Source organism: Procambarus clarkii, chromosome 36, assembly GCF_040958095.1.
Source record: "Procambarus clarkii isolate CNS0578487 chromosome 36, FALCON_Pclarkii_2.0, whole genome shotgun sequence".
Lineage (NCBI taxonomy): Eukaryota > Metazoa > Arthropoda > Malacostraca > Decapoda > Cambaridae > Procambarus > Procambarus clarkii.
Window position 1 is genome coordinate 10301059 of NC_091185.1, and position 27756 is coordinate 10328814.

Genomic DNA, 27756 nt, shown 5'->3' on the forward strand with positions numbered 1-27756 from the left:
CAATAGTCCCACTTACATATAAGCATCACCGTATATATACATCACACCTGCTCACTACTACTCTCCTAACATCCTTCATATTAAAATATTCTTATAACAAATGTCAAGATATAATTCTAGAGTGTGTAATAAGTGAGTATAATAGAGCTAAAATTATCTTAAACTTAAAATTATCTGTTAGATTAAGGACCTGCTCGAAACGCTGCGCGTACTAGTGGTTTTACAAGATTGTAAATACTATGCTATGTATTCTCACAAACCCAATGTACCTTCTTGTATATAAATAAATAAATAAATAAATAAATAAATAAATACAAGCTAGAGCGGAGAGATGAGAGTATGGAAGTGGGCGGAAAGTGGGGGAAATGTTCGAGATGATTCCCGAATGTTGTTGTTGTAGGTGGCGCTGGTGTCCGGCCCGGCCAGTCACTCTCCTCCAGCGGCGCCCCGTCCACCTCCCCGTCGCCGCCTGCTGTAGCCGCCGCCATCTCCGCCATCCCGGGCCCTCGCGCCCTCCTCCACCATGGCCGCCATGGGCCAGCTCGTGTTCGACGAGTACGGTAAACCCATCATCATCCTCAGGGACCAGGACCACCAGAAGCGGCTCACCGGCGCCGACGCTCTCAAGGTCCGTTCTCGCCATTGTTTGGTGCTCCTGCCTCGCCTACCTAGCCTGCCTCGCCTTCCTCGCCTATTCTGCCTATCCTGACACGCCTGCCTTGCCTACCTATCCTGCCTCACCTTCCTGGCTTGCCTTCTGCCTCGCCTATCCTGCCTCACGTGCCTATCCTGCCACTCGTGCTTATCCTGCCTCTCTCCCCCCTCCTGTACAAGTGGTCATTATTAGGAACAAAATGCCGTCACGAGTGTTGTTATGGTACAAACAGTTGTGTCGTCCTTTTATTTGAACTGATAGATTTATCTTTAGTTATCCATAGTTATTAATGCCAAAGAATTTAATAATTTACAAAATTAGTTGCAGGTCAATAGTAGATGTGTAGTTGGTTACGTGTCCCAGGCCCTAGTGTCCATACTCGCCTAATTGTACTTGCCTAATTATGCTTGCGGGGGTTGAGCTTTGGCTCTTTGGTCCTGCCTCTCAACTGTCAATCAACTGGTGTACAGATTCCTGAGCCTACTGGGCTCTATCATATCTACATTTGAAACTGTGTATGGAGTCAGCCTCCACCACATCACTTCCTAGTGCATTCCATTTATTAACTACTCTGACACTGAAAAAATTCTCTCTAACGTCTCTGTGGCTCATCTGGGTACTAAGTTTCCACCTGTGTCCCCTTGTTCGTGTCCCACCCGTGCTGAAGTTTGTCTTTGTCCACCCTGTCAATTCCCCTGAGAATTTTGTAGGTGGTTATCATGTCTCCCCTTACTCTTCTGCTTTTTCAGGGATGTGAGGTTCAGCTCCTTTAGCCTTTCCTCGTAGCTCAATCCTCTCGGTTCCGGGACGAGCCTGGTGGCATACCGCTGAATCTTCTCTAACTTTGTCTTGTGTTTAACTAGGTATGGACTCCAGGCTGGAGCTGCATACTCCAGGATTGGTCTTACAAAGTGGTATACAGGGTTCTGAAAGATTCCTTACACAAGTTTCTAAAGGCAGTTCTTATGTTAGCCAGTCTAGCATATGCCGCTGATGATATTCTTTTGATGTGGGCCTCTGGGGACAGGTTCGGTGTGATATCAACCCCCAAATCTTTCTCTCTATTTGACTCTTGCAGGATTTCACCTCCCAGATGATACCTTGTGTTCAGCCTCCTGCTCCCTTCGCCTAATTTCATCACCTTACACTTTCCTCCTGCCGTGTCCCTTTCCGTGTCCCAGGCCTTGTCCTAGTGTCCCAGGACTTGTCCCAATGCCCTAGTGTCCCAGGATTTGTCCCAATGCCCTAGTGTCCCAGGATTTGTCCCAATGCCCTTGTCCTAGTGTCCCAGTGTCCCGGTGCCCTAGTGACTCGGGGCCCCCAGTGTCAATGACAGTCGCCTATGTAATTTACATAATTATGTAAGGTATTTTGGTATTGTAAGGTTTATCATTAACAGTACTGTATGAAGTAGTATGTGTGTGTGTGTGTGTGTGAACCTCGACCAGTAGTGTACGGTACACTCAAAATTTGTTGTCACATTTTGCTCGCTTTAATTTTTTAAGATTATCGGTGGGTTAGTTTAGGTTAGGTTTATTGGGTTGTTAGGGTTTAAAATCTGTTGGCTAGCCATCCAGCCCGTCCTCCTAAGGTTTCCCAACGTCATTGTGTACTAAGGTGCCCTTATCCTAACCTAACAAAGGACCCACAAAGGTAAACGGGACAGTATGTCAGTTTTGTGAGCTGCAGCCATTTTCTAGTAAGACGATTTTTGGCCTTAAGTAGAGTACAGTATACGTCAAAATGTGGCGCTGTATTAGGACGGGTTGCAAAATCTTGTTTGAAGTGGCCTTTATCCTCTAGCAAGCAGGTACAGTGTACTTAGTACCTGTGGTGGCTTGCACTAAGTTTCAAATTTGAAAACGCTTGTTGTATATTATGTACATAGTATTATGTTTTGTGTATACAGTAGTACACTTCTATTCTGCTGCTTGGATTGGAATACCCTGTACATACAATATATAATTTGGCCTCTGTAAAGATGTCTCGTGCCTGTGTAAACTTGAATTGTGACGTGCACTTAAATTGTGAATTTAGTAGCTAATGATGTGCTATGCTCCGGATCAGTTTCTAGTATGTTTATAGCATGTTTGTGAATATATGATGTTTTTGTTTAAAAGTAATATTTGAAATACAGAATATTTAATGTGCAAAAAAGGCATTTGAAAGCGAATGTCAGCCCCCTCCCCCTATAAAACCATTTTTGGGTTATGTTGGCTAACATTTGCTAGGCTAATTTCTTGCCATCAAAGTGTGGGCGCGTGTCACGGCCTGTTGACACTGTGGGCGCGTGTCACGGCCTGTTGATACAGTGGGCGGGCGCGTGTCACGGCCTGTCGACACAGTGGGCGGGCGCGTGTCACGGCCTGTCGACACAGTGGGCGGGCGCGTGTCACGGCCTGTCGACACAGTGGGCGGGCGCGTGTCACGGCCTGTCGACACAGTGGGCGGGCGCGTGTCACGGCCTGTCGACACAGTGGGCGGGCGCGTGTCACGGCCTGTCGACACAGTGGGCGGGCGCGTGTCACGGCCTGTCGACACAGTGGGCGGGCGCGTGTCACGGCCTGTCGACACAGTGGGCGGGCGCGTGTCACGGCCTGTCGACACAGTGGGCGGGCGCGTGTCACGGCCTGTCGACACAGTGGGCGGGCGCGTGTCACGGCCTGTCGACACAGTGGGCGGGCGCGTGTCACGGCCTGTCGACACAGTGGGCGGGCGCGTGTCACGGCCTGTCGACACAGTGGGCGGGCGCGTGTCACGGCCTGTCGACACAGTGGGCGGGCGCGTGTCACGGCCTGTCGACACAGTGGGCGGGCGCGTGTCACGGCCTGTCGACACAGTGGGCGGGCGCGTGTCGGGGCCTGTCGACACAGTGGGCGGGCGCGTGTCGGGGCCTGTCGACACAGTGGGCGGGCGCGTGTCGGGGCCTGTCGACACAGTGGGCGGGCGCGTGTCGGGGCCTGTCGACACAGTGGGCGGGCGCGTGTCGGGGCCTGTCGACACAGTGGGCGGGCGCGTGTCGGGGCCTGTCGACACAGTGGGCGCGTGTCGGGGCCTGTCGACACAGTGGGCGCGTGTCGGGGCCTGTCGACACAGTGGGCGCGTGTCGGGGCCTGTCGACACAGTGGGCGCGTGTCGGGGCCTGTCGACACAGTGGGCGCGTGTCGGGGCCTGTCGACACAGTGGGCGCGTGTCGGGGCCTGTCGACACAGTGGGCGCGTGTCGGGGCCTGTCGACACAGTGGGCGCGTGTCGGGGCCTGTCGACACAGTGGGCGCGTGTCGGGGCCTGTCGACACAGTGGGCGCGTGTCGGGGCCTGTCGACACAGTGGGCGCGTGTCGGGGCCTGTCGACACAGTGGGCGCGTGTCGGGGCCTGTCGACACAGTGGGCGCGTGTCGGGGCCTGTCGACACAGTGGGCGCGTGTCGGGGCCTGTCGACACAGTGGGCGCGTGTCGGGGCCTGTCGACACAGTGGGCGCGTGTCGGGGCCTGTCGACACAGTGGGCGCGTGTCGGGGCCTGTCGACACAGTGGGCGCGTGTCGGGGCCTGTCGACACAGTGGGCGCGTGTCGGGGCCTGTCGACACAGTGGGCGCGTGTCGGGGCCTGTCGACACAGTGGGCGCGTGTCGGGGCCTGTCGACACAGTGGGCGCGTGTCGGGGCCTGTCGACACAGTGGGCGCGTGTCGGGGCCTGTCGACACAGTGGGCGCGTGTCGGGGCCTGTCGACACAGTGGGCGCGTGTCGGGGCCTGTCGACACAGTGGGCGCGTGTCGGGGCCTGTCGACACAGTGGGCGCGTGTCGGGGCCTGTCGACACAGTGGGCGCGTGTCGGGGCCTGTCGACACAGTGGGCGCGTGTCGGGGCCTGTCGACACAGTGGGCGCGTGTCGGGGCCTGTCGACACAGTGGGCGCGTGTCGGGGCCTGTCGACACAGTGGGCGCGTGTCGGGGCCTGTCGACACAGTGGGCGCGTGTCGGGGCCTGTCGACACAGTGGGCGCGTGTCGGGGCCTGTCGACACAGTGGGCGCGTGTCGGGGCCTGTCGACACAGTGGGCGCGTGTCGGGGCCTGTCGACACAGTGGGCGCGTGTCGGGGCCTGTCGACACAGTGGGCGCGTGTCGGGGCCTGTCGACACAGTGGGCGCGTGTCGGGGCCTGTCGACACAGTGGGCGCGTGTCGGGGCCTGTCGACACAGTGGGCGCGTGTCGGGGCCTGTCGACACAGTGGGCGCGTGTCGGGGCCTGTCGACACAGTGGGCGCGTGTCGGGGCCTGTCGACACAGTGGGCGCGTGTCGGGGCCTGTCGACACAGTGGGCGCGTGTCGGGGCCTGTCGACACAGTGGGGGCGTGTCGGGGCCTGTCGACACAGTGGGGGCGTGTCGGGGCCTGTCGACACAGTGGGGGCGTGTCGGGGCCTGTCGACACAGTGGGGGCGTGTCGGGGCCTGTCGACACAGTGGGGGCGTGTCGGGGCCTGTCGACACAGTGGGGGCGTGTCGGGGCCTGTCGACACAGTGGGGGCGTGTCGGGGCCTGTCGACACAGTGGGGGCGTGTCGGGGCCTGTCGACACAGTGGGGGCGTGTCGGGGCCTGTCGACACAGTGGGGGCGTGTCGGGGCCTGTCGACACAGTGGGGGCGTGTCGGGGCCTGTCGACACAGTGGGGGCGTGTCGGGGCCTGTCGACACAGTGGGGGCGTGTCGGGGCCTGTCGACACAGTGGGGGCGTGTCGGGGCCTGTCGACACAGTGGGGGCGTGTCGGGGCCTGTCGACACAGTGGGGGCGTGTCGGGGCCTGTCGACACAGTGGGCGCGTGTCGGGGCCTGTCGACACAGTGGGCGCGTGTCGGGGCCTGTCGACACAGTGGGCGCGTGTCGGGGCCTGTCGACACAGTGGGCGCGTGACGGGGCCTGTCGACACAGTGGGCGCGTGACGGGGCCTGTCGACACAGTGGGCGCCTGCCGGGGCCTGTCGACACAGTGGGCGCCTGCCGGGGCCTGTCGACACAGTGGGCGCCTGCCGGGGCCTGTCGACACAGTGGGCGCCTGCCGGGGCCTGTCGACACAGTGGGCGCCTGCCGGGGCCTGTCGACACAGTGGGCGCCTGCCGGGGCCTGTCGACACAGTGGGCGCCTGCCGGGGCCTGTCGACACAGTGGGCGCCTGCCGGGGCCTGTCGACACAGTGGGCGCCTGCCGGGGCCTGTCGACACAGTGGGCGCCTGCCGGGGCCTGTCGACACAGTGGGCGCCTGCCGGGGCCTGTCGACACAGTGGGCGCCTGCCGGGGCCTGTCGACACAGTGGGCGCCTGCCGGGGCCTGTCGACACAGTGGGCGCCTGCCGGGGCCTGTCGACACAGTGGGCGCCTGCCGGGGCCTGTCGACACAGTGGGCGCCTGCCGGGGCCTGTCGACACAGTGGGCGCCTGCCGGGGCCTGTCGACACAGTGGGCGCCTGCCGGGGCCTGTCGACACAGTGGGCGCCTGCCGGGGCCTGTCGACACAGTGGGCGGGCATGTAGACGGCAGGGATTGAGCAATCGTACTAACTGGGCAACATTAAGAAAGGTCAGCATTTAAGGTTAAAAATAAAAAAAATGTACTTAAATGTTAGAAAGGAAAAGTAATTTGGTGCATTTGCCTTTTGTTATACAATATTTCAGCGTAAATGACTGTTATTTATATTACAGTCTCACATCTTGGCGGCCAGAAGTGTGGCATCCATCCTGTGCTCCTCGTTGGGTCCTAAAGGCTTGGACAAGTTGATGGTGAGCCCAGATGGTGACATTACTGTCACAAATGATGGTGCAACCATCCTCAAGATGATGGATGTTGAACACCAAATAGCAAAATTGATGGTACAGCTCTCCCAATCACAAGATGATGAAATTGGTGATGGTACTACTGGAGTTGTAGGTAAGTCTAAAATTAAAAAGCTTTTGAACCAGTTTATGATATTAAATTTTTGGGGGCAGGAAAGAGGGAGGTTTCTTACTGTAAAATAGAGAATACCAAAGAATAATCAATATCTTTTTTGAGAAATATAATATTTTAATATTAATTAAAATAAGCTAACCTACAAACATAAATACACAGATTTGCGTCTTGTCCTACATAAAGTGTTTGAGGTGTCTTTACGTAGTCATTAATGTGCATTTACAAAGGTGAAATGCAATTCTGACCAGCTTCAACATATCCTGTATACAAATAATGTACACAAACATATATATTCACACATACCTACAAATATCCACATATATATATACATATCTTCTTGAGGTTATCTTGAGATGATTTCGGGGCTTTTTAGTGTCCCTGCGGCCCGGTCCTCAACCAGGCCTCCACCCCCAGGTAGCAGCCTGTGACAGCTGACTAACACCCAGGTTCCTATTTTACTGCTAGGTAACAGGGGCATAGGGTGAAAGAAACTCTGCCCATTGTTTCTCGCCAGCGCCCGGGATCGAACCCGGGACCACTGGATCACAAGTCCAGCGTGCTGTCCGCTCGGCCGACCGGCTCCCTCCCTCTACATACACCTATGTATCCTACTTTGACAGGGTAAGATAGCTTCTGTAGAAACTAGTGATATTAAACACTTAACCACTGAAGATGATTAAGATGCTTTTACAAGCTCAGGTTATAGGTACATATATTGTATAACAGATGTATTACATATTGTATAGGTACAATACATTGTATAACAGATATATTAGTCAATCTTTGGTACAAGTCCAGTATATCATAGTGTTCCAGTATTCATATAGTACAGTAGTTCAGCCCAGGAGGGGGGAAGTGTCAATATGGGACATTCTAAATACAATATTCAAGGGAGTGCATGTTTTCTCTTTCACAAAGTTGACACATTGTGTACTCGACATTTGGGTTTTGAGAAAGCTGCCAGATACGTCTATATCTCAGGCATATTCTGGCCACTATAACATCACATTGCTGAGATCTTACTCTATTAGTTCCATATATAAATGTCGCCTCACGATATTAATAATGTTTAATGCTACAACTTTCAGGCTTTTGTGAATTTGTTTGGCCAGGGAGATTTTCATTAGATATTTAAGTATTTGTTTTGTAACTGCTAATGCATTTCCATAAGCAGTGGTGGAAATGGGGGATTTTTTGGGGGGGAGGTATGCAGGGATACAACATACACCCACTTTGCAATTTCCAGGCTTCCAGAGAGGGGGGGGGGGGGCAAATGGTCGCTCTCTGAAGCTAGCCACAGAGATAGTTTCACATGGATGGAGAAATACTAAAGAAATTGTTCACAACTTTTGTTAGACCAAAGCTGGACTATGCAGCGGTTGTATGGTGCCCATATCTTAAGAAGTACATAAATAAACTGGAAAAGGTGCAACGACATGCCACTAAGTGGCTCCCAGAATTGAAGGACAAAAGCTATGAGGAGAGGTTAGAGGCATTAAATATGCAAAAACTAGAAGATGGAAGAAAGAGGCGATATGATCACTACATACAAAATAGTAACAGGAATTGATAAAATTGATACGGATGAATTCCTGAGACTCGGAACTTCAAGAACAAGAGGTCATAGATTTAAACTAACGAAACAAAGCTGCCGGAGAAATATAAGAAAATTAACTTTTGTAAACAGAGTGGTAGACGGTTGGAACAAGTTCGGTGAGAAGGTGGTGGAGGCCAAAACCGTCAGTAGTTTCAAAGCGTTATATGACAAAGAGTGCTGGGAAGACGGGACACCACAAGCGTAGCTCTCATCCTGTAACTACACTTAGGTAATTGCATATATCTTCACCATGAATCCTTAATAGCCTACTTAGGACCAGAGCCACAACCTAGCCCCCCCTCAGGTTGATGAGGTTTGAACCCTCATCACGGCTCTTGTGGATTTGTTCATTGTCAAGATTAATATCGGACACATAGATAACATGCAAATTAGGTCGTAACGGACGACCCCACAGACGCATTCATAAATTTTAATGTGCTGTTCATTCAAAACTGATATTTTCTCAAATATAAATTAATGTTATATTAGCATATTGTGCACATAGAGGCATTGGTTAGGTTAAATGTTTAGGTTCTGTTTGCGATTATTTGTATTTGTAGTACTTGGGTGAAGCATTTATAGCGTGGTTCGAACAAAATTCGTCAAATGAAGCACTTGTTCCGGAACTGTTCGAACGTCATCAGTTACGAGTCGTATGTAAATTGCTTTTTATTCATAAACGGGGTTTGGCGGGTGCACGGAATCACTTATGGGCCTTATTTTTGTTTGGAGGACGGGCTGTTGCCCGAGCCACAGTGCTCATCCTTCTCCCTCAGTGTCTTAATGAACGCTGGTGTGTTGAGCCTCCCTGAGCTCCTGGGTGCGAACATATGCTGATTAATATAATACCATCGTGTTGCTACTTTAAAAGAGCTTTCCATACATATGTTATATAAAAAAAAATTTTTTTGTCAATATTTTGTGGACCCTGGCCCCTTAATGTGATTTCATAGTGTGCATTGATAAGTATTGGAGGCAGAATTACTGGACTATAGCAGAGTGCACGTGGACAATGGGTGGAAACCCTGATTGAGCTTCATTTGAAGCCTCGGGACCCCTAGGAGATTCAGTGGAATCGCAAGTTGTATTGCTTTTGAAATGTTGTGTAGTAGTAGTCTAGGGCACTTGCATGGGAGAAGCAAGTGAGTAGGTTTGAATCCTTCATATGGCGCCTACTGATTTTCTCGAGCAACTTCAAGGTTCACAGAGAAGAGAAATGAAGCGGCAAATAATCCACTTTATGGTCAGTTTGAACTCCTCGTGAGTTACAGCTTGCCACCACCACTAGGTGGCAGCACCCAAGTAGATGCTGGCTCCCATGTCAGCACTGTACAGTCCCAATTTGTATCCAATTCTAGGTAAGTGTTGACCATCCTTTAGACTGGTATTGGGTGCCCATTTGCTTGTCATTCGAAGGTCTAGTCCTCGCAAGCCTTACTTGTGTGGACTTTAGAAATTTCATTTCAGGCTGTATGTGATTAGGGCAGCCTTTCCCTAAATGCTTGTTTAGTGATGTCCCTGCCTTGACAGGGTGACTTTCTTGGTGGGTTCAAGAGTTCCACAGGCTAGCCTTATGTGTAGGGTACCTTGCCATAAGTAGTGCAATGGTCATTGATTCCTGTGAGACTGGGGTTTGTTGAGGGGGTGCATTTGGGTTCACATACTTGTACATAGGCATGCTGCTGATGCACTTTGTAGCTTTGTTTCTCTTGAAGGCTTTGGGTTTTTGGTAAAGAACTCTAGTGCCTGGGTATCCTGTTTGGTCCATACATTGAAGTCCTTGCAAGCCCCATGGGACTTTGGTGTAGCTCATTATGGACCAACCTGCCGAGCCTTCGCTTGCTACTTGCAAGTTTGAGGGATATTTGTTGGTTTTTATGCCAACTGATGGCATAAAAATGATGGTAGTTTTTACTACCTCTCTGCCATCTGTTAGGTATGTATTATCCTCTACTCTGAGGCTTGCAACATTTGGGTTTACTGGTTCTCTATTTTGCCTATATTATGTCGTCTGGTTTTTTGTTTATTTTGTTATGATGAGGCTCAACAGGCAGTGGCTACTTCAGATTCATTTGCCTATTTTTGTTTTTGAGATTTGGTGCTTGAGTGGTTGCCTTGGAGTCTGCCTTGGCTTTTGGAGCTGGAGCCGCTTGTCTTTCTACTGTTGCTTTATTTGCTGTTGTACCTACCAAAGTCTGGTATACTTATATGGACCTCTTATGATCCCCACTCTTCTGCTTTGTGCTCTGAATTGTCTGCGGGTTTCAAACCTCGGCTGCAAGTAGCTCGGTGAGAATTTCCATTTCACATTGACCCCCGGAGACAGTTGAGCCATTGTGTCTCGCCAAGGAACCATATGAGTCTCTCTGGGTGGGAGTGTGATATATATTGCTAGTCTGCTGCCTGTTTACTTCTCTTGCGACAGTCTGGTACCCATTACTGTACGTCTTTATATGTTGCCGATAATTTACTGTCACTGCCCGTCATAAACTTATGATACATAATCATAAGTTTAGCTGTGCCCCTAGGCATTACTTTGGTCATATAGTTACTTAATTAAATTTACTCATTTGTCTAGGGAAGTGTGATTGATGTTAGCCTTCTAGTTAAGCCAAAGGAAATTCCAACAGGAGCATAGAAACATCTAAGTAGAATAACAGAAACAAGTATATATTTACAAAAACTTGACTACATACAACAAGTAAAATATTCAGGAGAAAATTCCTAATGTCCTTAATGACTTTCACACATAGGTGTATTAATAATCAATTGCCAATATGGTTTACCTTCCTCAAAGAACATAAACAATATGGTAAACCTAAATACTTTGGTCTGATAACCGTAAGCTTAACCACTGCACTGCAGAACACCTTTTGGCGCTGGATCGAGGGTGCTCAGAGTGCCTTGTGGTATTTTTAGTTATAGGGTGATTCAGAACTGCTGTGGGTACACAGGGTGCACATTCTGTGCCTTAGGACTCCTGTAAACAGATGCCATCTTGGAAAAAATTGTCAGCATCCGTGCTGGCTGTGAGAATGACCAAGGTTTGTGCATGCTGGAGCCACGCACAGCACTGCTGTGCAGCTAGGGGCCACAGCACCACTTGATGATGAATAAAATAGGTAACAAATTATTTTGCATTGATTGTGTTATAGATGATCCTGACTATGTACAACATTCAAATATCAATGAACACAATGTTATGATATTCATAGCATGAGGTAGAGAGAGACGGCACTCGGCCATTGTTTCCTGCATCTACGGATCATTAAACAACCTTATGTTCCATCACCAATGTTCAATGGAAATGGATTCATATTTGGGATTTTGTGACAGGAATGTGATAATAACAGCGGTTTTGTAATTAGTCATAGCGAGATGAGTAGAATATTGGCGGCATTGTCTTGCATCATGTCTGCTTGTGGCTATATGCTGTTTGATTTTATCACCATACTCACCAGAACTGCTTATTAGCCTAACACTCAATCTCTAGTGACTGAATGCCGAGTCGTTCACTTTTCTCCTGATTTTGAGCGAGCGACTCCGTTGCGTCGCTTATATAAAATATTTAAAAAAAAAGTTAATTATCCGATCAACTTTCTTATTTCAAAATGAGCGCCTTTAGATTCCACACAATTTAGCACTTTCACACCCATATGTCGCTTGAGCACGACATTTTTTTCTCTTCTCTTGAATGCACCTCAAGCGGCATTTGAAAAAATATTTCTATAAAATCCAATTCTTATCCGATCAACTTGGGGATAGTATAAACATGTTTGCCATTAAATTTTTGTTTTCTCTAATAGCCACATAGCCTATTTGGGAGAACGGCATCATCGTGGTAAGACCATTATATTGTTGACACGACGAGTGTAATCGACGTAGTTTTTTATTTGGTGCCGGTCTAACGCATCCTTGTGTGACTTCTAGAACATTCTATTGCGAACACATTGACACAAAAATGAAGTACGTACATTGAAAATTAAGGTCAGGACAGTGAAAAGAATATAAACTTTTCAATAGGTGTTTCACCGATCTGTTGTCGGGTGTACCGTAAGAAGTAACACTTCAGCCACTTCCCACACTCTTGCGGATGGACTGCGACCATGATTCTACATTTATATGCATATGTCCGTGTAGGGAATTTTATTGCGGTCACAGTGATAACAAAATTAACGACGTAGAACAATTCTGGGGTTGACAAACATGAAAAGATCATAAACATTTCAGCGCGGTTTGACGCTCACGGCTAACGATCGCCATAGTTTTTTATTTGGTGCGGGTCTCATGTCGAGTTTGGTGAAATTTTACATATATATTCCTCTAGAACATTCTCTTGCGAACAAATTGATTCCAAATTTAAATACATACATAGAATATTAAGGTGAGCAGACCGAAAAGATTATAAACATTTTAGTGTCGCCGCGCGGTCGCCCGAAACGAAGGGTGCACTCCCAGAACCCTACAGTTTACTCCAGGGAGTTCGATAGTGTTAGTATGTTATGGTGCATATAAGTGTTGATAGTGATATAACGTGTATATAGTGTAATAACAACAGGACACTGGTTGATCTAAGAATATAATGTCACCATATATGAGCTTTGTATTTTTCAGAAAAGCGAAGTTCCACACATTTAACACTTTCGCGCTTTCCAGTAGACGTGACTCGTCACCAATATTTTAAGCACACAGCACTCGTGCCCCTTGGGGGCGTCACGAGCAAAAATATTTGTATAAAATCCATTTATTATCCGATCAACTTGGGAATAGTATACAAATGTTTGCCATGAAATTTACGTTTTCTCTAATAGCCGAACGGCTTATAAAAGAAAACGGCGTGGCAGTGAATCGTCGTGGTAAAACAATTGTATTATTGACACGACGAGTGTAATCGACGTAGTTTTTATATATGTTGCCGGTCGAACGCATCCTTATGTGACCTTTAATACATATGTTCTTATAGAACATTCTATTACGAGCACATTGGTACAAAAATGAAATACATACATCGACAAATAATGTCAGGACAGTGAATTGAATATACACTTTTCAAAGCGAGTTTCGCCGATATGCTGCCGCAGGTAACACTTCGGCCACTTCCCACACTGTTTTGGGTGGGCTACGACATTGAATCTATATTTATATGCATATGTCCGTGTAGAGAATTTTATTGCGATTCCAATGATACCACAATTAGCGATGTAGGACAACTGTAGGCTTTGCAACCATTAAGAGTGGAAACATTTTGTTGCTGTTTGGCGCTCTTGGCGAGTGATCTGAATAGTTTTTTATTTGGTGTTGATAGTCCTTATGCTTGGGCGGCATTTTATAGGTACTGTAACCCCGCGATTATCCGGGATTCGAACATCCGAAAAACGCCCTTATACGGCCAAAATCGTGAATGGATAAAGTTATCACAATATCCGGCCAAAATAGCCACAGGGACCGGATTAAAGCAGGTTTTCTGCAGAAATTACACTATCCGGTCAGTCCCCCAGATAATCGTGCCTTTGTCCGTATATGAAAACATGAGGCAGGCCATACGGTATTAATCCCGTCTGCCCGAGACTCGAGGCGCATGGTGTAGGTGGGGGTGGGGTGGGTGGGTGGTGTTGGGAGGGTGGGAGGGGTGCGTCAGGAGGGACTACCTGGGTACAGGAATTACCATTAATTTTAGAACAATTAATCATAGCCAAAAACAAATAAAATAACTACTAGTAATTATGTAATAACAAATAAATAAGTTTCCTAAAAGCATTGTGCACAGGCTGAAGTTTCCTTAAAAAATATTGTGAATTTTTTTCCTCCTGGCGGCCTACATAACGCGTTATGGCTGCCCCAAGTGGACCTGTCCAACACTGGTCAACCCATGTGCGTCCGTCCCTCGTGTTATACACAGTGCTGCGCCATTAGTGAAATATTTTTTTAAATAACTTTTTTATTTTCATAGTAACTTTGAACATTTTTGGCCAAGACTATGTCTGGTAGCAGCATCAATCATTCTGGAGGTGTTAAGAGGAAGAAAGTTGTCCTAACAATTAAAGACAAGTCACAGTTATACGCCTCAACCAGTGCGGCCTCAGTGTTGCGCCATTAGTGAAATATTTTTTTTAAATAACTTTCTTAATTTTCATAGTAATTTTGAACATTTTTGGCCAAGAATATGTCTGGTAGCAGCATCAATCGTTCTGGAAGTGTTAAGAGGAAGAAGATTGTCCTAGCAATTAAAGACAAGTTACGTGTTGTTCAAACAGTGAGGCATCACAGGCAGCCAAGCGCCTTCAACAAGTGAGGCGCCACAGGCAAGCCAAGCTCCTTCAACAAGTGAGGCATTATAGGCAAGCCAAGCGCTTTCAACAAGTGAGGCGCCATAGGCAAGCCAAGCGCCTTCAACAAGTGAGGGCATGCAAGCGCTTCAACAAGTGAGGTGCAAGCAAGCACCTTCAACAAGTGAGGCCTCACAGGCAACCCAAATGCCCTCAACCAGTGAGGCTTCAGCAGCTGGCAGTCAAAACTAACTTAGCTTAATGAACTGTACAGTAATTTTAAGTGTTAATTTTAGTGTTGTGTTAGTATAGGTTACGTAAATTGTTAAGAATTTTTAACTTCAAGATGTGTGGCATCAATCAAGAAGACGAACACCAACAAGGTAAGTTGAGGTTTCTAGTTGAATATTTAATAATTGTATGTGGCAAGGTAATTCAAATTATGTTGTTTGTAGTATAAAAATAGTTGGAAATGGTCACTTTTGGACTCGTAGGTGAAAAAGTACCATTATCCGAAAAATGTGATAATCCGGCTGGGGGTCCTTCCCATATAGTCCGGATGATCGAGTGGAGACAGTATGCTCTTATAGACAATTTCATTGCGAACAGTGATACCAAATTTAAATACGTGCGCCTTCAATTATTGTCAGGACAGTAAAAAGAGTGTACACTTTTTCGGTCTTACCGCGTAGGCGCGCAGAGTGCCGAAAGCATCTAGGGTATTATTTTTTTTTGAGCGCCACGAGTGCGAAAGTGTTAAGCAAGACTTCGAGCCTCGCTTCAAGTGCTTCTCGGTCGGTGCGGAGATAATTCTCGATGGCAATTAACTATATACATACCATATATTACACACTTGAATAATATTACTGCAAACAAATTAAATATAAAGCATTCACAGACACTGAAATAATTATGTAAAAGTGTATTTGTGGCAGCCCCTGCCACACTCTGCTCTCGGCTACTAGGCTGACCTTGTATTCTTGTTCTGTGTACATAAACTCGGCACACAATCTTTGTGGTTCATTATGGTGCACAAACATGTAGATAGGTATATAAAATGTGTGCACATAATAATCCCATAATTTTGAATATAGTGATGTTCCACACATTAAACTATATGAAATCCACAAATTACACACTTTTAAATAACATTACAGCAAATAAAAACAGAGAAGAAACGAATGAAACGTCAAAATAATTGTGAAAAATTATATTCGCAGCAACTGGCTGCGAATATAATTTTTATCGACTCAGCCCCACGGGGTGGCGGAGTCGATTGACCCCGAGCGCTCGGCAGCGTGCTGAGCATCGCTCAGCGCCCATATTTAATTTGCTTAACATCTCGGCTCTATCATTGAGACTGCATTTTAACAACATAAGAAGAGGAAAATAAGAGAATCATTATTTGCAAAGAATTTATTTTTGGTGCACCATGGGTGTCATATTTTAAGGCAGTGCAGCACGGTGTTGAGCAAAAATCACACCTGCCATAGCATTTACCCCCCCCCCCCCCACACACACAAGTCACAAGTCAAGCCTGGCCTCGGGCCGGGCTTGGGGAGTAGAAGAACTCCCAGAACCCCATCAACCAGGTAACACACACATACACATCTTAAAAAAACCTGGAGACTATTTATTCTACTTGGTAGTACCTCAAACTACTCTAGGATCTCCTGCAACTTGAATAAATTCAAGTGTGTGGCTTATCTGAATATCTGGCAGACTGTAACCCTCTAAAATAAAGGCCGTCAGTCAACACGTCCTCTGTCAAATCTCATCGGCGTCCGTCTGGTTTGCCACGTCACCCGCCCCTTGATGCCATATCTTTCATCATTACAGATCAATCTATATATTTGCATTTAAACATACTCTATTTGTAGGTTATATAAATGAGTCCATTTCTCCTTTACAAAAGATTTTCATACAATGCACAGATTCTCCAAAATACACCTTAGACTCGCTACTAGTTTCATGGGCGGAGTGACATCAGCAACCTTCCAGCTGCCAGGATCGTTCCCTCCAGGAAACAAGTGTCTAATACTTTTATGCGGCTTTCTCTCGGCCAAATTTTTTTATAACTTTTATCCAAAAATATTTACAGAGACAAGGTTCATAACGTGTATGGATCTGATCTTTTTAGTTTGGAGATGTCTTTGTCTGTCAAGACACGAGGCGTGCAACATGGCTCTAGCCTGAAGTCTGTCATTTTGGGCTTGTGGGACGGGAGGAATCTTGGGTGAGGCCCTGGTTGCCCAGCCCTTCATCTTTTCTTGCTGTGACTTATGTGGGGGTGGGTGATATTTTCCTCTGTGGTCGAGCTTGATTTCTCATTTGCTCCTCCCTGAGGTTCACTCCATGTATTGTACTGCTAGACTCCTTGGATGCAAAGTATTTTTGGAGGATTACATGATAAAGTACGTGCAGAGTAATCGTAAGAACATGAAAGGTAATTAGTAGTTGCATACAATGCATATTGAAAAAGCCACTAGTACATGAAGCATTTTTGGCTTAATTCAACTGAATTATTTTAAGTTTAATGGGGGGTAAACACTTGATACTAAATGAAAAGTAAGGTAATATATAATTGTTCAAGAATTAAGAATTATACAATATATGTGATACTATATGCGATTTACAAAATTCATGCAAATCAAAACCTACACAAACCCAACTTGCATTACAGTATGGATCAGAAACCACTAGAAATCCACCTTTTATTTCCATCTTTACAAAACGGAATATATTCTAACATTAATGTTTAATTCTCCCTCCCCTCCCCTTCCCTGTCACAAGATCAGCACATATAATCAATTCTATATACTGTATAATGTAAATGAGTCCATTTTTTCTTGTGGAATCGGCTGTTGAAGGAATGTCAACATGGCTTGTAGTGCCAGGTACAGAATTGTATGGTCATGTCCTTGTCCTTAGTATGATGTACAAAAGTCAGCGGTAAGTTACAGTTGATAGTCCCTTTCATAAGTGAGTTTCACCTTCACAATTTGTTGAATACATAATAATATATTTTCATGTATTATGCATTGACACTGCTGAATTATTGTGTGAATTAATGTGTAAAAATAAAATTTATGATAACCAAGAAAACACCCCAAGTAAATTTTGTGATTAGTGAAGACCTTAATGGAACACAAATTGAAAGTTCTAAATGGGTCCAGTTAGTTGTACACCGGCATAAGACACGTCAAATTTTTGGTGCCGATTCATTTATTTAATGTAGTTTGAAATTTAATTAAAATAAAAGGCCTTATTCTGATAAGGCATTGTGGGTATGAATATGTAGTGCAATGTAACATGCATACTTGCAAGGGTATATGGGTATATCCTGTTATAGGATATACCTTTACCCCATATTCTTAGGTACAGAGACCATCCTTACTTAAATTCCTGGATGGTCCAAACATGTTGTATTTTGTATAAATAGTTCACTTTAACATACAAATGTTTCATTGAGGATTGTTTAAGCCAAGGCCAAGTGTCGGGAGTGGGCTGTGTTAACACCCATGACCTATTGTACAGTGCTTAAAAACATCCATTAAACTTAAATATGACAATAATTTACAAATTATATTATAAAATGACAATTAAAAATATAACACAATAGACAAAAGTGAATATGATTATGGCATCACTCACATGTTCCTTCCCCAAATTAATTTTGTCAACTCAAAACTACAATATTAAGACAAAAATGCATCCATGCCAGGAGTTAGTAGATTGGTTCAAACACCATTGCTGGTTAGTAGGCGAAGATGCCTTAATGGAGTAACCATAATGCTTAAGATTGAAATAAATGTTGGAATACAGTTCCATTCAAGTGCTTGGAACTGAATAAACATGAGCATAGCTGCCTCTGATTGGATGAAGTGAGCTTCATCTGAGGTGAAGTGAAGAAAGCTGACAAGTGAGCTTGGGGAGGAAGGGCAGTTGTCCTTCCCTACCTCTTATCACTGTGCTATATAGTCGTAATGGCTTGGTGCTTTCCTCTGATAGTTCAATTCAATTCATACGCTCTAGCATTAATTAACATTTCACCTGTTTGGTTTCAATGGTCTTGTATATAATATGAAATCCTGTGTAACAAATCGGCCTTGCACCATATGGTTCGTTAAAATGAGGATGCACTATATTGTGCTTATGATGAGAGCTTGGTAGTGCTGAAGTGGGCAATGGAGGCCTTTTGTATTTTGTAGAATATTTCTTATTAACTCCGTGATTTTTTTTCCTGCATTAGACCAGATATATATTTTTTGATTGTTTTATTAAGGCTTGTTTATTTCTTTTTCAGTTTTAGCTGGAGCACTGCTAGAGAAGGCAGAATATTTGTTGGACAAAGGTATTCACCCAATTAGGATTGCTGATGGCTATGAACTTGCTGCTAAGAAAGCCATTGAAAATTTGGAAAATATTGCAGACACATTTACTGTTGACACAAATCACTTAGAGCCCTTAATTTTGACTGCAATGACAACATTGGGCTCAAAGATTATCAATCGTTGCCATCGGCAAATGGCAGAAATTGCTGTGAATGCTGTAATGGCAGTTGCTGATATGGAAACACGTGATGTAAATTTTGAACTCATTAAAGTAGAAGGGAAAGTTGGAGGCAAGTTAGAAGACACAATGTTGGTTAAGGGTGTCGTCATCGATAAGGATTTCTCTCACCCCCAGATGCCAAAGGAGTTAAAGGATGTTAAGATGGCAATTCTAACCTGTCCATTTGAACCTCCCAAGCCCAAGACAAAGCATAAGCTTGAAATAAGTAGTGTAGAAGAGTACAATGCTCTTCACAAATATGAGCAGCAACAATTCATTGATATGGTGGACAAGGTAAAGGCAGCTGGAGCTAATCTAGCAATTTGTCAATGGGGCTTTGATGATGAAGCCAACCATCTTCTCCTTCAAAAAAAACTTCCTGCTGTGAGATGGGTTGGTGGACCCGAGATTGAACTCATTGCCATTGCAACCAATGGTCGAATTGTTCCAAGGTTTGAGGAACTGTCCCCAGAAAAACTTGGAACTTGTGGAAAAGTTCGTGAATTGAGCTTTGGAACGACAAAGGACAAAATGTTAGTTATTGAAGAGTGCCCCAACACCAAGGCTGTGACTATCTTCATCCGTGGAGGAAATAAGATGATTATTGAGGAAGCAAAGCGAAGTATTCATGATGCACTGTGCGTTGTAAGAAATTTGGTGCGGAACAACAAGATTGTGTACGGTGGTGGCGCTGCGGAAGTTTCCTGTGCCTTGGCTGTATCTGAGGAAGCTGATAAGGTAAGGCATTTCTTGTTTGTTTATGGTAGCTTAAGAAAGTGACTTTTCCCAGTTAGCAGGCATGTAGGCAGCCTGAGTATTAGCACCAAAGAAATTATAATAAAATATACAAGTGCAATCTCAATTCTGTGAACTACAGGATCTGACTTGTTAGTGAAGAATTTGTTGCAACTAGGTTACTTCTGAGTGCATTTCTTTTTTTATATGTGCAAGTGATAGAACAAGAAAAAAATCCATAAAAGTACAAAATTCTACTTCACTTGTCCTGTATCAGTTTCCTTGCTTACACAAAGGAATGTGTATTGAAGGAATTTGATTGGGTCTTGAGTATTGTATTAAATGGAAGAACTTAAGTACAGCAGAGTACTATGTTGATTAATATAAACTACTGTACAGTAGTTACTGAACCTTTAATATAAAAAAGATATTTATTTGAACCTTAAATGAACCCCCCCCCCCCCCCCCCCAGCCTAACTGCACTCCCGCTAAGACCAACGTTAGTTTGCTGCTGCTTGTACCAACTTCAACATTATTCATGGGATGCACGTCAGTGACAGATTGAAGTTTAGTGCAGGGTTTGGTTGTGAACAGCCAGTCTTCCTTTGCCTGCTATGGTATTAAACAAACTCAAAATAAATTTGCCCCTATTGGTTACACAAGGTTGATATGAAGTTGTTGGCTACTTCCTTTTAAGTGGGGGCCTGACAGCCCAGTGGAGAGCACTTGGGATTTGTAGTTCTGAGGTTCCGGGTTCAACCCCCGTTAGAGGCGGAAACAAATGGGCAGAGTTTTTTCCCCCCTGATGTCCTTGTTCACCTAGCAGTAAATGGATACCTGGGAGTTAGACAGCTGCTATGGGCTGCTTCCTGGGGGGTGTAACTAAAAGGAGGCCTGGTTGAGGACCGAGGACTGGGGATATCATTATCCCCAGATCTTTTACATGCTGCTTTCCTACTTTGGGCAGATTTGATTGTTTTGTACCCTGTATATTGTTTACCCGTTTGGCTGTGCATCACATATGATGGGCGAGTGATTATGCTCTTGACTATGCATCACATCGCATATAGCAGTAGTCTACAGCGTAAGATTTTAAGACTTCCCGAGGTACACGGGGCTCATATTGGCTTCCTTAGGCCTCCAGTAAACAGATACCATTTTGAAACAAAGGTGTGGGTACCATTCTGGGTGTGAAGACCACAGTACTGAGAGCTACCATGGGTAATGCATGCAGCAGCAGCTAACAACATTGCTGTTTAACTTGAAGCCACAGCATCGCTAAGTAATTCTGAAATATATATGAAACTGCTTTTATTTTGTGATAGTATTATAGAAGAGCCTGACTGATAAACACTATAGTGTTGAGATAGCAGTGCACACAATGCTGTTTATGTTCACAGTGTTAGGAAGGCAACCACAGCACTACCATTGTGGGGTCCATCTAAGCATCTTGAATGACAGTTTGTGTTCCTATAAAAAATTAACTTGTGGCAAAATATTCATTTACGGAATTATGATAATAGGAATGTGGTGAGAATTAGCAATGTGCATAGTACTGTAAGTTGGGTGGAGGATTCTTGCTGTGTGAGGTGACGTTGTCTGCTGGCTGGTGTGTGGTGACGCTCTACCGCTTGGACACCATACCAACTTAGTGGTTCATTATGGCGAATAAAATGTAGACACGTTATATATAATGTATCTACAATATCCACTAGATTTAAGGACCATTGATTTACTGTTCTGCCGACTGTAACGTTAACTGGCGCCTTATTTATAGTTATTAGCCATTAAATCGGGAATACGGTATGAAGTTTAACTAGTGAGGTGCTCGTTAAACTGGAGGCCACCGCTGTTTGTGACATCCTTGCCCTTGCTAGGCCAGCGGTTACATTTTCCCTTCTCAGAGTTCACTGCCTCTGTTATGCAGCATCCAGCCAGCCAGTCAACCAGTGGCAGCCATTTCTAGCCAGTCAGTCATAACCAGCCAAAGGCAGTTAGGTATTCAGTTGTGGTAGCAACCAGTCACAGTCTGTAAACAAACACGAGTCTGATGATCTTTGCAGAACTTCAGTGTTTAGTACTCTCAAACCCAATGTAACTTCTTGTACAGAATTAATTTTCCTACTTTGCTAGTTATTTATTGTACAATAACACCAAGTTCACACTTGTTTACGAACTCTGTATATTACATTGGCATTTTGTTCATCGTCCATGAAATGGTGGATGAGCAACCATTCCACTCTAAACCCACGTTGGCCAGGGATAAATAGATGTTGTGACTCAACCTGTTTTATGATCTACTTAGCATACACTCTTAAAAGATTATAATATGATGAACCAATCCACAAGGGCCTTGATGATGGTTCAAACCTATGCATCAAGGCCCTTGTGGATTTGTTAATTTGATATAAGGCGTAGAGGTTGACAGAGCTCGAATGCATGGGGGAACTGTAAAACCCCGGTTGTGCTTCGGAGAAACTTTAGGATCCTAGTAAGGGCAGTAGTATTTCAGGTTGCAATTCTTTGACCATGTGGTGGTACAGCTGACTAAGGTGCTTCTGGGAACATCGCATGTGTGGGTTTGAACCCTCAAGACCCTCGTGGATTTGTCCATTTGATATATCGCAATATTGTGATTTCTGTGTATAATGTTAGCACTATTGTTCTGTAATTGTTTGTTTGCTTTTCTTTGTTGATTGGTGCAATCTTTACTGTTTGAATGGTGTTGGGGATAACAGATCTAGGGTTCTTTCCCAAATGATATTTAACACCTGCAATAGCGGTTTTCTGGAGGAGCTCATGTTAAACGTGGTATGTCATCACATAAGGAATGATGTGATTGGTATTGCCCTGGGTATTTTGTATGGTCTTTATCACCCATATTCCATCTTGTGCCATACTTTGACTACCCTTTTGATGGGTCTGCCTCCCTCATCCTTTCATTGACTGCAAGTATGGCTTACTTGGAGAATTCTCTCCCAGTTCATTTCCACAATGTATCTCCTCACAATTTCTACTTTATCCCTGGAGTTGGTCCTACAGTTGAAGTTTTGCAAGACTGATGAAGTCAGTGAAGACTTTTTCTCATCTTATGAAATGTCCCCCCCCCCCCTGCCCCTCCCATTCGCACATTACTGGTAATTACCCAAGTGTTGTTCTTACAAGTAAGTGGTGTGGTGGTGTTCTTACAACTTACAAGTAAGTTGTAAGTGGTGTGTTGACAAGTGGGTACAGTCTGTTTAGGGTGTTGGCTACTGTACTTCGATTGTTTAAGTGCATTTCTTTTTTTAAATTTGTGGATGGAATTTGCTTCGGCAACCTCTTCCTTCAATGCATTCAACTTGACTTCCACCCGTAAAGGGAACGAGAATTTCCTTACACCTCCTTTACTTGACTGCATTCCCGACTTCCACCGATGTCCTCTTGTCCTCTCGCTCTATAATTTAAATAGGCTTCCTTTATCCACTTTATCTGTTCCCCACAAAATTCTGTATGTAGTTACCATATCTCCTCTGATTCTTTAACCTTTAAGCTGGTAAAGGTTCCTGAGGAGATTTACTCCCGTGCACGTGAAAAAAAATTAAATTTTTTTTTCTAAAAATGTTTAATTTTGTGTTCCCTGAACACGTGAAAAATAATACAAAAATTCTATTGTGCTTACCAATGACGTAATTGAGCTGACAAGTTTGCCGATGACGTTAGAGAGTGAACGCTCAAGGGTGTTGCATGTGGCGACTCAAGAGGCCAAAGTTGCTGCGAATTTATTTTTGCGGCATTATTCATAGTATCTATGGCACATTTTACAATAATTTTTTTTGCTAGTATTGTTCCAATTATTGTCACTTGATGTTGTATTATAATGCAACTGGTATAAATTCACTACGTGCTCACATATTATTGTCACAAGTATGCGCACCAAAATGGTATGTATTACAGGAAATATACAATGTATTTTTGTTTTTTTCAATATTTACACTAAAATTCACTTGATATGTACATATATTTACAAAAGGATTAGACATTTAGTAGTCCTGGAGACTGTGATACTGTGCAAATCAGTCGACACGGCACAGAGGGACTACACACGCTTCGCACCATGTTAACACCAATTTACGTTTCCTCATTTTTGTGCTGTAACATACAACACTGACACTGGCCTGCTGCACGCACTCCAGTTGGTGGTAATTTCTTGATTTGGTGTACCAGAAAGGCCTCCCTGTAAGCGAGCCTGGGTGTAGGAGCATGGTCCAATATTGGGTCCTGAATGGGTTTTTGTATGCCAGGGGTGTCTTTGCCAAACTACCTAGTAATTGTTTCACAACTTGAAAACTAAACGAACAGAAATATGGTTTTTTTATCTGTTTTCACAAGATACATGTTGTAACTGTTCAGCATTGTTACGTCAATAAGGTGGAAAATCATCTTTGTTCACTTCACTGTTTTCCCATACACACACTACAGCACCCACCATTATGTCGCATTTATCAACTAAATGCATGTTGATGTTGTTGTCCATCACAATCTGGCTTATATATTATTTGTTTTGTTCTGTTCACCTTGCCACTGTTCACCATTGTACCAGGGTGAATGATGGTCAGCATGTTCACTTCGTCTGTCTTTCCACTGCACTGAAATCATTGCACCACTTTTTCTTGCCTTGCAATCACCTACTTGCATAGCATTGTCAAACACAGGCAATTTCCCTTTGTTTTGGTTGCACTGTGCCACTCACTCCAGTTTTATCAAGCAAGAACCTGGTTAGCAAGGAACTGGTATGATGACCAGACCACACACTAGAAGGTGAAGGGACGATGTTGTTTTGGTCCGTCCTGGGACCAATTCTCAAGTTGATTGTGATGAGGAAGTAAATGCAGGTAATAAATTGCCTGCATTTACTTACGGTTAAGGTTGCGAGTCAAGAGTTCATTCCCCTTGTTCTCATTTCTTAGTCCTTTCAATTCCGGTACTAATTAAGTTGCAAACCTCTGAAGTTTCTGTTGATGCTGCGCAAGGTGTGGGTTACATGCTGGAGCTGAGTACTAAAGTAATGGTCTCGCACAGGCAGTGTATTGTACAGTGTATGGATTTGTAAGCTTCCCTTGTTTAGACAAGGAAGACTTAAATGACAATGACATTTGTAGGATTGGTAAGTTGCCATGTGCTGATGCTGATGCCCTGTTTATCTTGGCTTGTAGTGTTAGTTGGAATATGTCTACTCCCAGGTCTTTTTCCCTTCTTTCTTGTTTTTCTTGTATGTTTCTGTATATGCCACCATTCTCCGGAGACTTGGCATTTTCACGAAAGAGCTTTACACAATTTTGAATGCTCTTACACCGCCTGAATTTGTGCCAGTATTTCTTTATTATTGTGGTTAACTGACAGTGTTCTTGTGGTTCTAATTGTTTAGCCATTCCCATCTTGTGGTTAAAATCCAATACTGGCAAATTCTTGGCTTAAGCAGATCAGTCAAATTTTGCTAGATACCCAGTAGTAATGGTGGTACTGCATCTGTAGGCATGATTGATGGTCAGGCCTTTCATTTCTGGTACACTAGTCCAGCGTACTAGTTCACTAATAGTCCAGTGAGGTCACTAATAGCAAACTGCATATTAAATATAACCTATGGACATTCTCTTACCATTGTAATAGGTGGTGGGAAACGGCTCTGGCTAGGGATTGTAGCAGCTACATGTGCTCAACTCATGGACACACAATGGAAGCATGCTTTGCTCCTTATTTCTGAACTACATTGTCCTGCTTACAGTTGTGCAACGCATAAAATGTCCCTCAATAGAACCCTTGGTTATTATGATGCCTTTGCTGCTGCTCATTGTCTTTTGGTCTTGCTGCAGTGTAGAGAGAGATTTAAATGTTTGCCTATTCTGCGACACATTTCTAAGTTGTCTTCCTGGTTTGGGACCCTCTTTCTTGATATTATTTGACATGGTCTACTAATTAGCATGTATTTTTTTTTTAAGTACAGTATCAGTGTGCATGCCATTTTTTCCAAATTGAAGCCAACTCGCCAGTTCACACCCCTGTGGATATAATGCAATATACCTTCTCTAGCCTGGAACTTGATTTAGACAAACTTAATTGAAAGAAAACTTTTCGAAAGTGATTTGTGAAAGTCTGTATATACGTTAGCATTTTGCTTATTGCCATGTCATCCAAAGCCATGTCATGGTGCTCTTCTGCCCTAGGTCCTCTTGTTGTCTCCCATGGGTAAGCCTCGGCTGCATTTTTGTTTCCAGAAATCCTGGCTGCGTCTGCTGTGATTTTGGAAGCATTCCCTCTTACACTTCTTGTCCATTCCACAAAACAGATTTTCTCATTTTGGGTAGGTTGGGTTGGATTGGGGTAAGGAGTAGGTATGATGGGGGGTAAAAATGTTCTCGGGTCAAAGACTCTGCTTGTCTTGGCAGGTTCAGTATGTTTGCATAACAGCAATGATCATTGCTCATACTGAACGTACTTATTTTAAGCTTATGCTTTCTGATTTTTTTTTCTTCACAATTTTGAAGTAACCAGATTCCTGGTAAGCAAAAGTGGTTCTTGGAAGCCTACATTTTCCCAAGATGCAGTGATAAGCTTAAAGGAACTGCTACCAAGATCCTCCACCAGAAAAGAGTGATTACATTTAATGATTGATTTTTTTTACCATGTACAGCTAAGGCATTTATCAGTTTGTATCATGTATAAACAAATTGTATCTTTTTTCTCTCAGATCTCGACTCTGGAGCAATATGCATTCCGTGCCTTCGCTGATGCCTTGGAGAGCATTCCGCTTGCCCTTGCTGAGAATTCTGGTCTGTCTCCCATCCACACCTTGGCTGAATGCAAGGCACGACAGGTCTCAGAGAAGAACCCATCTTTAGGAATAGACTGCAATAGCAGGGGAACGAGTGGTTAGTATTGATCTCAGTTATTTTATTCAAAAACTCATAGTTATTTCAGGTTAATGTTATAGCATAGCATAGCATGTTTAAGGGGCCATAATGCTGGATATTAGAAGCTGTTCAATGACAAAGTTTTTTGACTAGTTGTATATGAAAAGGGCTGCAACTGTTCTAAGTTTCAATATCACAGCCTAAATAGAAAGGAGAAAAAATATATTTTAAAAAAATTTCAACATTTTCAAAATTACTCTACAACTGCAAGTTTCAAATTAAATCATTTCTATGACACTCGTCTATCACATTATTATATGCTATTGTGATATGAGTCAGACATGTTTCAATTGACAATTGTATTTTGATATTTATTTTTGAACATTTTGAAAATACTCATAATTCAATATTTTTTCAAATCCCTATCTATTTATACTACAATGCTGAGATTGGACCAGCTGAAGCCCTTTTCATATACAACTAGTCAAAAAAAATTTGATTGAAATCGAACAAGTTTCCATTTATTGCATTTGTGGGCAATATGAGTGTCCAAAGGGCAAATCAAATCTTAAGTTCTTGTATTGCCATGATTATCTTTTAATTATATATATATATTTTTTCTTGGCAGATATGAAGGAACAACATGTGATTGAGACTCTGCACAGCAAGAAGCAGCAGCTGCTTCTTGCCACTCAGCTTGTGAAAATGATTCTAAAGATCGATGATATTCGCACTCCGGGTGAAGCATTACATGGTTAATTATAAAGAAACAATGGACTTAAATTCCCTTTAAGATGAACATGTTTGAGATGGAAAGCTAATATTGTACCGTTAATCCGTCTGCTTTACCTCGGCGACTTAAGGTGTTTTTCTTATTTAAATCTGTAAACGAGTCATTTTTCTAAGTTCGCATTTTGCTCTATACTTTTGTCACAGTACAGACTTCTGTAATTTAATAAAACAATAAATAAATAGTTTTATTTACTGTACCCGATGTCAACCTAGTTTGTGACTTTCCATTCTGAACCACCTCCAGAGTGTCACCTTGTCGTGGTGAGGGGGCTCATTTAGGACTCTGAGGCCGGTGAGGGGTTCCTTGACCCTCCTTGCCCCTCCCTGTGTGTTG

General features: G+C 44.2%; 1 protein-coding gene across 1 annotated transcript; it reads left to right on the top strand.

Annotated features, from left to right (window-relative positions):
* The first annotated feature begins 376 nt into the window (after positions 1-376).
* Positions 377-27602, top strand: LOC138371607 (T-complex protein 1 subunit epsilon-like). The gene is made up of 5 exons (XM_069336551.1): positions 377-628; positions 6342-6567; positions 18758-19743; positions 26468-26648; positions 27259-27602. The coding sequence occupies exons 1-5, from the start codon at positions 524-526 to the stop codon at positions 27387-27389; spliced, it is 1629 nt and encodes a 542-aa protein (XP_069192652.1). The 5' UTR covers positions 377-523; the 3' UTR covers positions 27390-27602.
* Positions 27603-27756: the final 154 nt, after the last annotated feature.

Coding starts and splice junctions, on each gene's coding strand:
- LOC138371607 (XM_069336551.1), top strand. CDS start 524: ATGGCCGCCATGGGCCAGCTCGTGTTCGACGAGTACGGTAAACCCATC. Junction 629..6,341: donor CCGGCGCCGACGCTCTCAAG/GTCCGTTCTCGC, acceptor TTTATATTACAG/TCTCACATCTTGGCGGCCAG. Junction 6,568..18,757: donor TGGTACTACTGGAGTTGTAG/GTAAGTCTAAAA, acceptor TTTCTTTTTCAG/TTTTAGCTGGAGCACTGCTA.